Here is a 15,909-nt window from a genome sequence, read left to right on the forward strand (position 1 = left end):
CTGTGAGAGTTGCTAGTTAAAACAATCGTCTGTTGTTGTTTTCTTCTCCTTTTCATCTTCTCCTTTTAATGTTGCTCTATTCTTTTGATCTTTATTGTGTGATTCTCTATCAGAGTTGGAGAAGTTCATTTGAAAACGTAGATTGCAAACATCAAACTAATACTCATTAAAAGTAGTAAAGCTACAAGCTTTCATTTTGATAAAGTAGCTAGCAACACTACAAGCTACTACACAAACTGCTTTGAAGCTACGCAAAAGGTAATACTTCTTTATTTCACTGTCAAATTATTTGCAACACTTATAAGACAAAGTGGTATTTATGTATCCTACACAATCAGGATCTGCACAACGGTTTGCTGAAAACAAGCAATTGAATAGCAGTAATTGAAAACATCGTGACAAAAAGTAATTGAAGTGTAAGTGATAAACAGCAGTTTTTAATCCATGAAATACGGACATGTAAAATGCACACTACTGGTAATAAATTTGGGACTGGTGATTTTTTAAAATGTTTTTTAATGTTTCTTTTGCTCACCAAGGCTGCATTCATTTTATGCAAAATTCAGTAAAAACAGTAATGTTGTGAAATATTATTACGATTTAAAATGTTTTCTATTACAGTATATTTAATACATTTGTAAGTGTTATTTATTCCTGTGATTCCTCTGGTGTCACATGATTCTTCAGAAATCATTCTAATATTCTCATTTGCTGCTCCAGAAACATTTATTATTATTATTCATTTTGAAAATAGTTGTGCTGCTTAATATTTTTGTGGAAACTGATGAATAGAAAGTTCAAAAGAACAGCATTTATTTGAAATAGAAATCTTTTGTAACATTATAAATGTCTTAACTGTCACTGTTGAATTTCATGCATTCTTGCTTGAATAAAAGTATTCATTTAAAAAAAAAAAACTTTTGAATGATAATGTAGTACCATTTGTCCTGCTTCATTTTCTCTTCACACAACTATTTTATTACTTAACTCACATTTTCCTTATGTAATATCCTTGACTTGATATTAGCCATTGTGAAAAGAAGGCATTTTAACATAATTCATAATTTTAACTTGTGTGTCCTGCATTTGCTTTATCCTTTCTCATCCCTACTCTCTCTCTCTTCCAGCACTGAAAGACGACCGTTTTCAGATGGTTCTTTTCTCACAGCGGCTGGTGCGGATCACGTTGACTAATGTAAGTGTGTCTGATGAGGGCGGCTACTTCTGCCAGCTCTACACCGATGACACACACCACCAGGTGGCGACGCTGTCGGTGGTGGTGCCCCCGGAGGTGCCTACCGTGGAGGTGAAGACCGAGGCAGTGGAGGGTGGAGAGGTGGAACTCACATGCTCGTCCCCACGGAGCAAACCACCAGCCACCCTGCGCTGGGTTCGGGACCGCCGAGAGATCCCTGGTGAGTTTCATTTAAATATGACAAGTCATTTTAGATTCAATGCAGCCACATGCATATACTATACATGCACTTACAAACATGAAAAAAAGCATATAAGCACATATACAAACACAAAAGAGTCCACTTTTATTAAAAATCTCTCACATGTGTGCATATTTACTCTGTCTCTTTGTCAGACTCTCTGTCTTCATGGTAAATGTCATGCATTTCGACTAATCTCTCTGGCAGCCAGGAAGATACGCTTTGCTCCTCTCCAACATGTGTTTGCTCATTGGCACATTTTCCCCTCTATTGCTTTATGTCACTCTATCGAATATCAAATGCATCTGTCCATCTGGGTCCCTTCGGATGTGTGCAGAGGAACGCTTTTCTTTTCTGTTTTTGTCAAATACTCACCCCCATACAGAACTGGATCCAGGTGGGGCTTCAATCTGTGCCTTCCTTTCATTTCTGTCAACTCTATCTCACGTTTTCTTGCTTTCTCTCCCCCTTCTATTCCTCAATGCCATCACATTTGCTCTATCTTTTTGTTTCAGCTTTCCTTTTTTTGGCTCCAAGAAGAGAATGACAAAGAGACAGAGAAACAGAGGCAGGGAAAGTGCAGGCTGAGAATGTAGGCTTTGTGCACCATCAATGTTGTTTGAATATAAAGTTGTGAGCGGAGAGTGTCTCTCGACAGATTCGATAAGACAGGACTCAGCTTGAATTTGGACTTCCGAGCCCATCGCTGTTCCGCTTCAGTGAAAATAATTTAAATGTATGCCTGATCAAGGTTATTTAAGTGATATCACACGAGTTCTATAAACACTTCAGTCAAGTAACTTATGTTTCAGACAAAATTTGCTGTTAATTCGCCAAGTAGCGCACAGACTGGCAGCCTGTCTAAAAACAGCCTCATGCAAAACCACACAACTCCTCAAACTGCTCACATACTCTGGTCTGGAACGCCACAATCATAGACAAGTGGAATGACACAAACATTGAAACACCCCTGTGTTATACAATGCAGCGTTCATGTTATGTTATTATGAGGTGGTAACTCTGAGATTGGGTAACACTTTACAACAGGGTTTAAAAGTGGCCCTGTAGTTTAGCTCAAATCCTGATTAAACTCACCCTACCTGTAACTCTGAAGACCTTGATTAGCTTGTTCAAGTGCCTTTGATTAGGGTTGGAGCTAAATGCTGCGTTCACACCATGTCGTAATTACCGTAATTACCGTAATTATGAGATGACAACACGTGTATTTTTGTAGGCCGAGCCGGAAGTTAGCATCACCCTGGTTCCCCTGACAAAAACCCATTTTGACTTTTGAAATATTGCAGAAAATCTGGGACCAAAAGTTAATTTCTTACATGTTTTGTTCATCATGGTAATCTTCACAAATTAACACAACTTTTATGAATTTTGAAGCCTAAATACAATCAGCAGAAGTAAAAAGCTATATGTAGGCTATAAACAAACTACATCTCTGTTGCATAATTTTAGCGCCACCTTCACTAAGCTTCCGCCAACGTGCCAACACATACAGTAGCTAGAATAGTTTGCAAGAGTGTGATTATAAACACAAAGTGGCTGTGAAAGTGGACTATGTTTAATGTACCCAACAACCTCTGTAGTCCCATTAGGCCATTTTGTAGCAACAACCTTTTTCAAGACAAGTAAAATCTCTGAAAAATTCACAAGGGGTAGTAATAGCGATGCTCGATATATTGGCCGCCAAATCAGTATCGGCCGATATATGTTCATTTTTAATGTTATCGGCCTGATAAGAAAATATGGCCGATATATTAAAGCCGATAAATAATGGATTAATTCTTTCACCGTGATGGTTTTGAATTGCTTTAAATATGATTGGAATAATACAGTTATATTATAAAAGAAAAGTGCAGCGCAAGTCTGTCATATAGGCTACACAAAATTATAATGTGAACATTATGATTGTGTGCTTGGGACATCACATTTTGTTTCAGGCTCTCAAAAATGATATAAAGATTCAGATTTAGATTTATCGCCAAAAAAACACATACTTCAGGACGATCGATCTTGGAAGTGCTAAAAGTTCTGGGTTTAAGGGTTTTGGCCTCCAAAAATGTGTCATCTTTGTGTTGTTGTTTATTTTTTATTTCATGACACATTAACTACTGTCAATAAATGAGCCTTTTCTAACTGGTTCATATGACAGATCTAAATCTGAATTTTACTAGTTAGAATACTGTAATTACGGTAATCTTGATATATACTTCATAATTCTGTAAACTCTTTTTGACCCCACTCTCTATCGACCTACACTTCATCTTCTCTGTTTCATTACCACTTTTCTGCCCTTCACTCGCCCCTTGTCATTTCGTTTTTCATCATCAAATTAAAACTTAATAGTCTCACAGGGATAATAGAGCCTGTTCTGTGGTTGTGAAATCACTGTGTGTAAGGAATATTGCTCAGCACATCGAATTCGTCCTTTTTGAAGTAACCAGTGCAAGCGTGCAATCCTTTGAATGAAAGGTATGCAAATAATGTGTGGCTGAAATGTGAACGTTGTTCAAATTTGGGCAAACTGACTTCTATAAACCCCTCAATTCCTTTCCATCCCTCTCTTTTCGTTCAGGTGTGATCTCTCAGCAGGAGAACGGCAAGACTGTGAGTGTTTCCAACACTATCCGTATCCCCGTGGAGAGGAAAGATAACGGAGCGGCGCTGAGCTGTGAGGCGTCTCACCCGGTACTCGTGGGGCAGAAACGAGTTCGTCACTACAGCCTGGACGTTCACTGTGAGCCAACAATGCCGTCACGTTTCCATGGCTACCGCCATATTAGACTGATTAACGTTGTTATTAGCTCGCAGAAGCCCCATCTGTTTAAACATGTTCACTTGGCAAGCCTCTAACAAGGTTTTTTTTGTTTGTGTTACATCTTGCCTGCTATGATAAAGGACTAGAAGACAACAGTATCCCATTACACACCACACCACATTGTAAACAGAAACACTTGAAATATGATACTGTGGAAAGATTTCAACCAATTAAAATTTCTAATATCTAATAATATACTTTACACAAGGACTCCTCTCATAAGGTTTCTGTAAAAAACGAAAGGGCTTTGCTCTATAAAAAGACAATTGAGTTCAAATAAACTTTAGTGTATTGCTGTTGTTACCCACAGTGAGTTTGTATCAGACACCCGCTTGAAATGTGTCGAGACACTTGCTCTGTTCCAAAACCTAGTGAGCTGCATTTTAAAAGCAAATTTAGATTTTAAATCTAGTTAATTCAATACTAAGCAGTATTTACGCTACCGTTCAAAAGTTTTAAAAATGTTTTTGAAAGAAGTCTCTTATTCTCACCCAAGCTGCATTTATTTGATCAAGAATAGAGTAAAAAAATAAATAATTTAGTGAATTATGATAACAATTTAAAATAAAGGTTTTATACTTTAATATATTTTTAAATGTTTTGTTTTTTCCTGTGATGCAAAGCTGAATTTTCAGCATCATTACTCCAGTCTTTAGTGTCACATGATCCTTCGGTTTTTTTTTTTTTACAGAATTCTTTGATGAAAGTTCAAATGAACAGCATTTATTTGAAACCGAAATATTTTGTAACATTATTATTTATATTAATTATAAATACATTATTAATTATGTCTTCACTGTCACTTTTTATCAATTTAATGCATTCTTGCTGAATACATTTCTTTCAAAAAATGTATTTTACTTATCCCAATCTTTTTAATGATAGTGTATTACATTTTTTATTTTTAAATACTTAAATAGATAAATCTCATATGTGTGTGTTTATTATAATTATTATTCCTCTCACATTGGCCAATTCCGAATTGAAATTCCGTTGAAGGCAGTAGGTGCTCACTAGGCTTTGTGACTGAGCTTTCTTCCTTTTTTTCTTCCTTCTCTCTATCTTTCTCTTTATCTCTGCAGTTGCTCCTACGGTGAAAATCATTCCCCCTCAGGGCATCCTCCGAGAGGGAGACTCCCTCAGTCTCACCTGCTCCGTTACTGGCAACCCACTGTGAGTGTACAAGAGCGTTTGTGTGTTTTTCTTTCTAAACGTATCTGTCAGTTCGTGTGTGGGAGAATTTGATGGATGTGAAAGCATGTGTGGAGTTCTGTTTCTACATGTGCTTTAAAAACTAATCATCTGAACTGGTCCCACAGGAACAGCTTTTATCTTCTAACAATCCAAAATGCTTAAAGAGGATCATCTGAATCCAGCTCCAATAAAGTATAATGACTCAGAACAAAAACAATCCTGCATCTGTGCATGAGGGAGAACAGCCTGGACTCTATCCTCTGTTCTTCCACCCATACCTCACTCTCTTATTTTTTCCCCTTCAATTTCAGTTTCAAAGTACACAATAAAAATGTTCCAGTCACTGGAATAAAAACAAAAAAACATATTTTTTTTATAAAATACATTTTTATAACAATTACTGCCACATACATTTTTTATAAAATATATATATTTTTAATAAATACATTTTGCAGTAAAGGTGGAAAAAATAAATTATTATTGTATATTATTATTTGTTTTGCAATTACTGCCACTATTTATTTTTTATTTATAAATTATAAAAAATATTTAATTTTATTTTAATAAATGTAGCAGTAAAGATGGAAGTAATAAAAAATAATAACAATATGCAATACAATTAAACAGGATAAAATGAAAAATTATAGTGAACGTTAATGTCCCCCTGTGGTGAAAATAAAGCTTTTAATGTTGTTTATATTATTTATGTCTATGTGGTGTTTTCAATATGCTTTAAAACAAACCAAGTCAACACCATTGATGAGTATTTTCTCCTTAAAACTGCTGTGAACCAAAGACAGTCTCAAAAACACGGTTTGAGATCACTGGTGTTTCTGACGTCAAAAACTACCTTGTAACCAATCACGTCAATGTGTGATCATCAACGAGTTGATCTCTGAGCTGGTGTGAGTGAGTGGAGGCGGGGCTAATTTGCATATTCATAGAACCGCGTTTACTAAATGAGGCAGTGGTGTAGAGTTACATTGAAGCTATCTTAAGGCAAGAAAAAAAATTCAAGGAAAAATGTTTAAATATGTCATTTTGATGATCAAAGATGAGTGTTAAGGGATACAATTATTCACTACAGGGGGACTTTAAATAAACAACTATTTTGATGCATGCGTGTCCTTCGCCAGCATTTGAATTTCTTTTACCAATTTTGGTCAATATGGAATGAAGTTTCAGAGTTTTTCAGAGATATTTATTTATTACATCACTAAATGGCTTATATTAAAGGAGAAAGTTCTCCTCTGTCAACTTCACCGCTGTCACTGTGAGCACAGACACTTTCTGTCTTCAGAAGACATTTGTCTCTGTTTTTCTCTTTTTCTGTGGCTCAACCGTGGTCACTGAGCCTCTTTTGCCTAAGAGGCTGTGAGCAGAAAGCCATTAAAACCTCTCCAGAGCCTCGTAAGGAACCGCTACAGAAATGAAAGATGGAGAGATAGAGAGGATGCTTGAGCTGCCACTCATTTTACGCTGAAATGGGGGAATGAATGAATGAGTGAGGGAAGGAAGGAAAGCAAGATGGGCTCAGATGGGTTTTAGCTGGGAAAGAGAAATGAAAGGCTACGTGATTTATGCGATGGGGAGTAAGAGAGTGTGAAACGTGTAAATGTTTAATTGTAGGGGCATGTTTGAAGATTACAGAATGCAGTGATGAGAAATGAGAATAGACTGCACACCCACAGAGAGAACGCTCTCTGGATAGGTTGAGATAAATGAGTGTATTGATGGGAGGGATGAGAGATGAATCCAGATGCCACTCTACGGTAACTGAACTCACAGTACACTGCGTCGTGCTGCTTGGTTATAAAGCCATTACGATCATGTTCATCCGACATTAATCACCAATTAAACACGGTCTGCATTTGTTGGAGGGGTGTGTTTATTATTCCTCAGTGCTTTGGCTGGCTCATGCATGTATGTGAGAATGTGTGTGTGGTACTGTATCCTGAGTCCTGAATCCTGTATCCTGTGAGGGCTGTAATTAAAAGTGTCCCGTGGGATTACGGTGTGATGACGTAGACTTGTATCCCAGCCAGGGTGGATGAGGGATGAGGCGTTTCACAGGCGGTGGGCTCAGAACAGAAGCCTCAGGCTTTTTGCCCTACAGTGTCCGTGTATCTCCTGCTATTGTGGATCACCTCGCAGCTGTTTTGTGTGTGTGTTTTCAGTAATCTCCTTCTTTCATGCTCTTTTGTCTCTGTCTGCCTGGTATTATCTTCTAGGACTATACTCCTCTCCTCTCTTCTCTGCAAAATATTGAGTATATAATATATAAACTTTCCAGTAAAAACAAAATCCAATATCCTCAAAAAAGATATATGCATCTTAAGTGGCGTATTTACGGTGGCCGAGAGCTCAACACGATGCAATTGAAGAAAACGCATGCAAATAAAAAAACACCCGCAAATTAAGAAAACATCTTCAGCAGTTTTACAACACAAGTGTGCTCCAAATACTCACAACACAAGCAAATACAGAAACGTGCTGGAAATGGCACAGACCACAACGGAAATGTTTCCAGGGGACCCCAATAAGTGACGAACCCGGCTGGGATGTGCTTATTGCTCGGAAGTGAGCATACCTATGCCCTACTCCCTTCGAAGGGCAGAGCCCTTGAAGTGGGGACTTTGGAGTGAGCAGGGCACTTGTGTGCCATTTATGTAGCCGTTTGGAACGCACTTGGCGAAGGGAGCAACGAAAGACAACATCATTTCCTCATCATTTTCACCTGAGATTAATTTGCAACAGTTATGTTAACAGCAATAATATAAATTTCTAATTGTCGTAAGAACAACTATTCAGCTGATGGTATACATTTTATACAAAAAATGTATATATCTGTCTGTGTATCAACTTTAAAACTTGCCGTCTGATCTTTGGACCCTGCATTACCTAACATTTCTTACCTATGAAACTTATTTAAACATAACATGACAAAAAATGTACAATGTAACTGATGTATAGATTAACATGTTCTTTTTCTCTATCTATTTTGTTTAGTTTTTTAGTTTTTAGCTCTTTGTTAACTCTTCTTTTCTCATTTGTATTCTGATGACATTGAACATATTGTAAATACATTTTGTATATTGTATACAACGTTGTATGTGATAAACATGTCATCTCTGTATGTTTTGCAAGAAGAAAAAGTTTTTAAAAATATTTTAAAATAATAAAAAAGTAGACTGAGCAATAAGCACGCATAGACAGTAAAAGAAATGGACACAGCGACCCCATAGATTTCAACGGAGAAAGTTGAAGCCCATAAAAGCACTCACTTCCTGATAGCCAAGCGCACTGCGCAGGCTCAAACTGAGCTTGACGACGTAGATGTGACGTGAGCAACCGTTCTGACCTTCTAGTTGCTGTGCCGAGACAAATCTGAATTGAAATCTGAAACAAATCTGTTGTTGAAATATTTTGTCCCGTTGCTTTTATGAACTCTCTATCTATGGGCTTCTCCCTTGACTTTATGCCTCCATGTCCACCCGATTGCCTCATAGACAGTAAACGATTGCCTATGAGCTTCTACTTCTGTCTATACGGTAATTTCTCTACTGTGCGACAGAGCATCCCGTGGTTATGACGCAATCGTTAGCCTATTTTTACAAAAACTGCTTCTACGGGACCATAACTTAAGATACAAAGTAATGGAGCCTTTTATCCATTGTCCCGTTTCTTAAGAAATAAATAATGGACAAATTAAGTCTTTGGACGCCTCAGATGTAAAGTTATTCGCTGTCAAAGTGACGCCAAAATGAATGGGAGTCAATGGGATGCTAACAGCAGGTGATAGCCAGCTACAATGGCGGCCCCCAGAGGAAGCTTCAGTTTCCGGCGGATGGATTACCCCCTTGTAAGCACCAAGGGGGTAATCCATCGACCGGAAGTTGAAGCCGGCCGGGTGCCGCCATCTTGTAGCAGAACTTCTCTTGCGTTAGCATTTCCATTGACTCCCATTCATTTTGGCGTCACTTTGACAGCGAATAACTTTACATCTGAGGCGTTTAAAGACTCCATTTGTCCATTATTTATTTCTAAAGAAACACGACAATGTATAAAAGGCTCCATTACCTTCTATGTTACACTATGGCCCCGTAGAAACAGATTTAGTAAAAATAGGCTAACGATTGCGTCATAACCACTCGACTCTCTGTCGCGCTGTACAGAAATTACCGTACAGACAGGAGGAGAAGCTCACAGGCAATCGGGGGGACGTCCCGTCAAGGGAGAAGCACATTTTAAAATAAATACTACACAAATTAATAATTAATCAGAATACTTACTCCTGCTCACTCACGCCAAAGAACTCTTTGCTCAAGTTCCCTGTCTCTGCAAGATTAACGTTGGCAATTTTCACGCACAGCTACTAGAAGATTCACGTCTGTCAGACAGGTTGCTCACGTCATCAAGCTTAGTTTGAGTCGGTTTGAGTCTGCGCGTCAGGAACGGAAGTGCTCAAAAATCGCTAAAAATGGGCTTCAACTGTCTCAACTGAGTTCCAATGAGATGGCTCTGTCCACTTCTTATACTGTCTATGGTAAGCACGTCCCAGCCGGGTTCGTCACTTATTGGGATCCCCTGGAAACATTTCCGTTGTGGTCTGTGCTATTTGCAGCGCATTTCTGTATTTGCTTGTGTTGTGAGTATTTGCAGCACATGTGTGTTGTAAAACTGCTGAAGATGTTTTCTTAATTTGCGGCTGTTTTTTCTATTTGCATGTGTTTACTTCAGTTGCAGCGCGTTGAGCTAATTCAACTGATTCAAACACACTGATCCATTCAGGAACAAAATAAGTATCTTTACCTAATGAGATCATTTAGATTCAAAATGTACTGAGGTTTATGTAAAAAAAAAAATAATACTAAAAAAATATTCCTTTGAAAACAAGTCTCATTTAAAATAACTTGTTCTTTAATGTGGTTTAGATTTTATTTACTTAACAAAATGCCCCCCCATCCTTTTATGTGTTTTTCATCTTTTTTTATGTTATAAGATTTCTATTCTCTTTCCTCCCTGGTGCCTCATTAGATTTGTTTTTCCAGCTTTTCTTTGAATGCCTTGTTCCTCCTTTGATAAATACTTGATTATTTCTTTAAAAGATTGTCTTTTTTACAGTCTGTCTTTTCTTCTTTTCCAGACCACGTGACATCCAGTGGTCACGAGTGAACGACACTCTTCCTGAGAGGGCGGAGAAAACAGCCAACATCCTCCAGGTGTCTCGCCTCAGCCAATCACACAACGGCACTTACCTCTGTCAGGCGCATAATAATTATGGCCGTGCAGCTGACCACTACACACTGCTGGTGTATGGTAAGATAACAAGTGTCCCTGGTCACATGATATAAACACTAAACTACAATACAGCCCACATTTGTGCATGTCAAAGTCTTAAGGCTTTTATATGAAGCCTGTTTCCACACCGCTCAGAATTACAAAACAATTCCAAATGTATACGCGTAAACACCTACACTTTCTTTGCCGAGAACAACGTGGGTTCTTCGTAGCTACAGAGGTGGTTTACTGTGGGTTTGGATGTGACAAACTCGTGTTGTTCTCCCACCATGGTGTGTTTTTTTAGTCCTCCCCCTCCTGCCCAGATCTGCCCCTTGTGGCTGTTCAGTGAACTGAACCCTTCAGCTGTGTCTGTAGACCTGCAGGATGTGTGCTGTATTTTGAAAGAGTCTAAGAAATGAGATCCCCAGAGGTCTCCCTCCTTTCTTTCTCTTTTTTCCTCTTTTTTTTTCTCCGCATGGTAACGACAGCCATCAAATACGCACGTTAACGAGGCAGCTCGGAGAGCGCAGGTGGGTGGGAATGTCATCTTTCATCCCGCTTCTATTCCTCGCTCCCTCTCTCTTCTGCTCATTCTGTGTAGGTGATCCTCTTAGCTTTGAAACACCTCTGCACTTTAGAGAATGTCCCAGGAATCCTGTTTATTCTCCTTTCCTTTCTTCCTTTCTTCCTTCCATGCTTCTTACTCCCTTCATTTGTTTCTTCCTTTATTCCTTCTTTCCTTTCTTCCTCCCTTCATTTGTTCCTTCCTTCCATTCTTCTTCCATTCTTAATTTCTTCCTCACTTTGTTCCCCTTTTTATCTTTCCTCTCTTCCTTCATTTTTTCTTTCCTTCCTTACTTTATTCCTTGCTTTGTTCCTTCTACCTTCCTCTGTTCCTTCCTTTGTTTTCCATCGTTCCTTCGTTTCTTCCTCCTTTCTTCCTTGTTTAGTTGTTTACATCATTCCTTCCTTTCTTCCTCAATTTCTTCCTTCTTTTCTTTCACATTTCCTTCTATCCTTTCTTCCTTCCCTTCTCCCTATCTTTCTCTCTGCCTTCTTTTATTTCTTTGTTTGCTATGTTCTTTCCTTCCTTCATTTCTTTATTTCTTACCCCTTAATTTCTTCCTCTTTTTTCATTATTTCACCCCTTCATTTTTTCTTTTCATTCCTTTCACTCCTTTATTCCTCTCTTTGTCCCTTATTTTCATTCTTCCTTCCTTCATTTCTTCCTTCCAACCTTTCTTTCATCCTTCCAACCTTCCTTTCATCCTTCCTCCTTTTCTTCCATGGGTTTCTTTCTCTTTTTCTTCCCTCATTTTGTTGTTTTCTTTGCCCCTTCCTTCCATCCTTCCATCCATCCTGTTCTTCCTTCACCCCTGCCTCTCCTCCCTAGCTATTTCACCTTTGTTCCTTCCTTCCTTTGTTTCTTCCTTCCTTCTTTCTTTCATCCCTTCCTTCCTTCCTGCCTGCTCGCCTTCCCTTCATCCTATTTTTCTTCCTTCCATCCATCCATTATCCATCCTGTTCTTCCTTCACCCCTTCCTTGCTTCCTTCCTATCTTTCTTTCACCATTCCTGTGTTCCTTTTTTCCTTTCTTTCCTTTCTTCCCTTCATCCTTCCTTCCTTCCTTCCTTCCTTCCTTCCTTCCATCCATCCTGTTCCCCCTTCACTCCTCCCTCTCATTCCTCGCTTCCTTACGATTTTCTATCACCATTTCTGTTCCTTCCTTCCCTTCATCATGTTTTCATCTTGTTGTCTCTCCTACACAGAACACAGGCCTCCCCATTTAATGTGTTTATGCGGGAGTAAATGAACAAGATTTGGTGTTAACTCTCAGCGGTATCAGCGTATTTAGGTTTCATCCGCTGGAAATCCCATGCTCAGTCCAACTAAAAAGAGAGAAATGTGTGACTTCTGAAAGCTGATAGAGGATGAGGGAGAACTATTGAGATGATGAGTCTGCAGTCACAGTGACACAAGAGGGTGGAGGAGGGCTGATCTAAATATCTTGCTGCTTCGCACTGACAAACTTTTTCCCACTGATTTATTTTATGTCTAAAGTGACCATAAAGTGCAAAATGAGGAGCAACCAGCCAATATGAACAGGATTATGATTATAAACTAAAGGTAGATGAGAGAAAGACTGAATGAATCAGGCAACAGAGAGCAATGGAGAGAGGTGACACAGATAGGGAAATGAGGAAGACAAAAGGACAGAGGAGGAGGAGACTTTGTTTTTTCAGGAATTTTGCAATTTACTCTGACTGATATGCAAGTTTGTATTTACCACATGGCTCAACAGGTACGCCTGTCTGTGCTACTTTATCTCTGTCTGTCTGGAAACTTTTACATTTGCATATATATTTGGTGCATACTTTGTTTTTGTTTTAACAAAACAACTTTTTTTTTTGTGTTGCTACGGTTTTAGATTTATTTAAATGTATCTGAATGCTTCAGGTTTTGCCTACACAAGAACTGTTAAACCTGAAATCACTTACAGTGTAGGGAGCAGCCAAAAGTCTCCATGAGGAAAATGTCTTAAACATGCTAAATATTTTAATGAAAATCTAAAAATGTTTCTGTGAGTGTTATATTTAAGGTAAGAGGATAGAAAATCCTAGATAGAGAGGATAGTGTGTGTGTGTGTGTGTACTCACTTCCACATATGATGCTTATTCAGTGGTCAAACGGTCAGAGGAGAGTCCCCTGGAGACATCCCTATGTAAAACAGCAGCAGTACTTAGCCATGATGGACCTTGTTGCAGATAAAAGCCATAACAATCGAATGGCCTCAGAGAGCCACTGAGATTGAAATGAGAGAAGAGAAAAGGAGGGATGGACAAACATAGATGGAGGGAGAACCAACAATGCTCGCAGGAGAGAGAAAAAGATGTAGCGCAGTAATGAGCTGTGGCTCTAATTAGGAGAAACAACATGGGCACTTTATTAATGAAGTGAAACTTTGGAAAAAGAGAAGGAAGCATGAGCAAGAGGGGGAAATAGTAATTGAAAATGTCATTTTTTACCTTTGGACAGTCATGACAGGAATATTAAGCAAGGTGAATCAAGGAGTGTGTCGAGTTGACGACAGAGACTTGGCCTTTGAGCAGAGAGGGGAGAGGTGAGCGACTGTGGGATTTACGGACTCCGTAAATGGAGGGTTAGAACACAACTTGAAGATCTGCCACTCTTTCTTTCTTTGGTGGTATAATGTGGCACAAAACCCATTGTCCCAAAAACGCAGAGAACATTGCTGACTTGACTCACCCAAACATTTGTGTGATGAAATGCCTTGATCAGCTTCCAGCTTGAGCCATAATGATGTGCAGGAGAAAGGAAAGAAGAAACGCCTTTTAAATGATTGGTTTTGAAGAAAAGTGCAGGAAAACAGAAATGTAAGGAACGAGAAAGTGTGAGCACTGAAAAGAGAAGAGAAGGGAAAGAGGGACGGGAAATGAAATGAGAAAAAAAAGGATCTGAGTGATGGAATAGAGGAACCAAAAACAAAAATGTGGTCATTATTTACTCACCCTCATGTCATTCCAAACCTGTATGGCTTTCTTTCTTCTGAGCACAAAAGAAAAGATTTTGAAGACTGCGTTTCATGCAATTACAATGAATTGGGACTGAAGCTTTCAAGCCTAAAAATTATGCAAAAGCACCATAAAATAGCATAAAAGTGATCCACATGATTTGTCTTTGAAAGCGGTGTGCAAAATCTTTGTTTGAGAAACAGACCAAACCAAAGTCATCATTAACTGCAAGTGTTTTTTTCTCTCTCTTTTTTCCACTTTTCAATTTATTTATTTTTGTGGTCATGAGAGTAGCGGTTTTTGATTTGTGAAAGTATAATTTATTTGATCAGTGGATTTGGGATCTTTTCAATGAATATGCTGCAGTTTCACAAAACAGTTTCAACTCACTGATCAGGTTGCAGCGGTTCTGTTAGAGATATCAATGAATCACAATGTAAATTTTGGTTTGTTTCTTACACAAATCAATTTTAAGATTACAGAAGACTTGGAAATAGTCATATTGACAACATTTATGAAACTTTTATGGAGCTTCTGTGTCATGTCTGCATGTCCTTGTTTATGGCCTGAAAAATTTCTCTATTTATGTTCTAAAGAATAATAAAGTCATACAGGTTTTGGAATGACACTAGGGTGAGTAAATAATGACAGAATTCACATTTTGGGGTTAAAGAATCATTTTTAGGAGAACTATACCTTTAAGATGTTGGGGGATCTGTCCCTTTAACAATCTTAAATGTTTTAAAATGTGAGAGGTTTTGCCACAGTAGAAGACAAGAGGATTTGAGAGGAGAGGAACGAGAGAGATGATTAGCTGAAGAGTCAGGGTGGGTGGTCTCGGGATATTGATCCGTGTCTGGCTATTGATCAGTCTGGTACCATGCTGTTAATCCCTCTGAGTTTTGAAGGCCACACACATACGCAACCGAAAACTTGCTGCTCTTTGTTGCATAAAAAGGATAGGCCCATATGCAGAGAGAGTAGCTGCGAACCAGCAACAGGAACGAGATGGGTCGAGAGAGAGCGATGAGGCTAGTGCCTATATTAGAGGTGTGGAGGATGGTGAGCAGAGCAGCAAGATTGATGATCTTTGGGATGGAGGGATTGAAGATTACAGTGAGAGAGAGAGTGCTGAGCCCGGGGTGCACGGTAACTGCAGTATTTTGCAGCGGTGAGGGATGAAAGGGTGGAACAGGAAGCTGCTGCACCCTGCTGGCTGGAGATGTTACCCGCACAGAGACCCTTGACCCTGGCAGAGGGGTGCAATTTATGAACAACACTGTTTATCTCTTGCTTACACACTTGGACACTCACATACACAATGACAGGCCTCATTTTGCTTGTTTCCTCTTGCATGTGCTTGTATGTAGCTGCAGTAGTTTGTTAATAACCCTGTTGTAATGCCATTCCCTTGTAGTGTTTGTCCCTCCCAACCCTCATCCTGCCATCGCTCACCCCACCCTTCCATCCTCCAGTTTTGCAAAGGAATACCAAGGTAACCCTTCTACCATCACCATCACCTACCCTCACCTTTACTCATCATTCATTTCCCTTCACTTTTTTTTTTCCTGAAGTGTTTATTGCACCATAAACAGTCATGCTTTAGGTTTACATGATTTAAAAAAAATTCTTT

General features: G+C 38.9%; 1 protein-coding gene across 3 annotated transcripts in view; it reads left to right on the forward strand.

The window, feature by feature from the left end:
* Positions 1-15,909, forward strand: part of cadm4 (cell adhesion molecule 4) — a 171,019-nt gene that overhangs the window by 142,854 nt on the left and 12,256 nt on the right. For 2 of the 3 annotated variants that reach the window (XM_056267617.1, XM_056267616.1), the window contains exons 3-7: positions 1,128-1,415; positions 4,024-4,185; positions 5,349-5,439; positions 10,607-10,779; positions 15,694-15,771. In XM_056267617.1, coding sequence (XP_056123592.1) covers positions 1,128-1,415; positions 4,024-4,185; positions 5,349-5,439; positions 10,607-10,779; positions 15,694-15,771 — 792 coding nt within the window. The remainder of the gene's footprint in view (positions 1-1,127; positions 1,416-4,023; positions 4,186-5,348; positions 5,440-10,606; positions 10,780-15,693; positions 15,772-15,909) is intronic. The other variant, XM_056267618.1, reaches the window with a different exon arrangement.

Source organism: Rhinichthys klamathensis, unplaced genomic scaffold, assembly GCF_029890125.1.
Source record: "Rhinichthys klamathensis goyatoka isolate OS25496 unplaced genomic scaffold, OSU_Roscu_1.1 h1tg000262l_1, whole genome shotgun sequence".
Classification (NCBI taxonomy): Eukaryota; Metazoa; Chordata; class Actinopteri; order Cypriniformes; family Leuciscidae; genus Rhinichthys; species Rhinichthys klamathensis.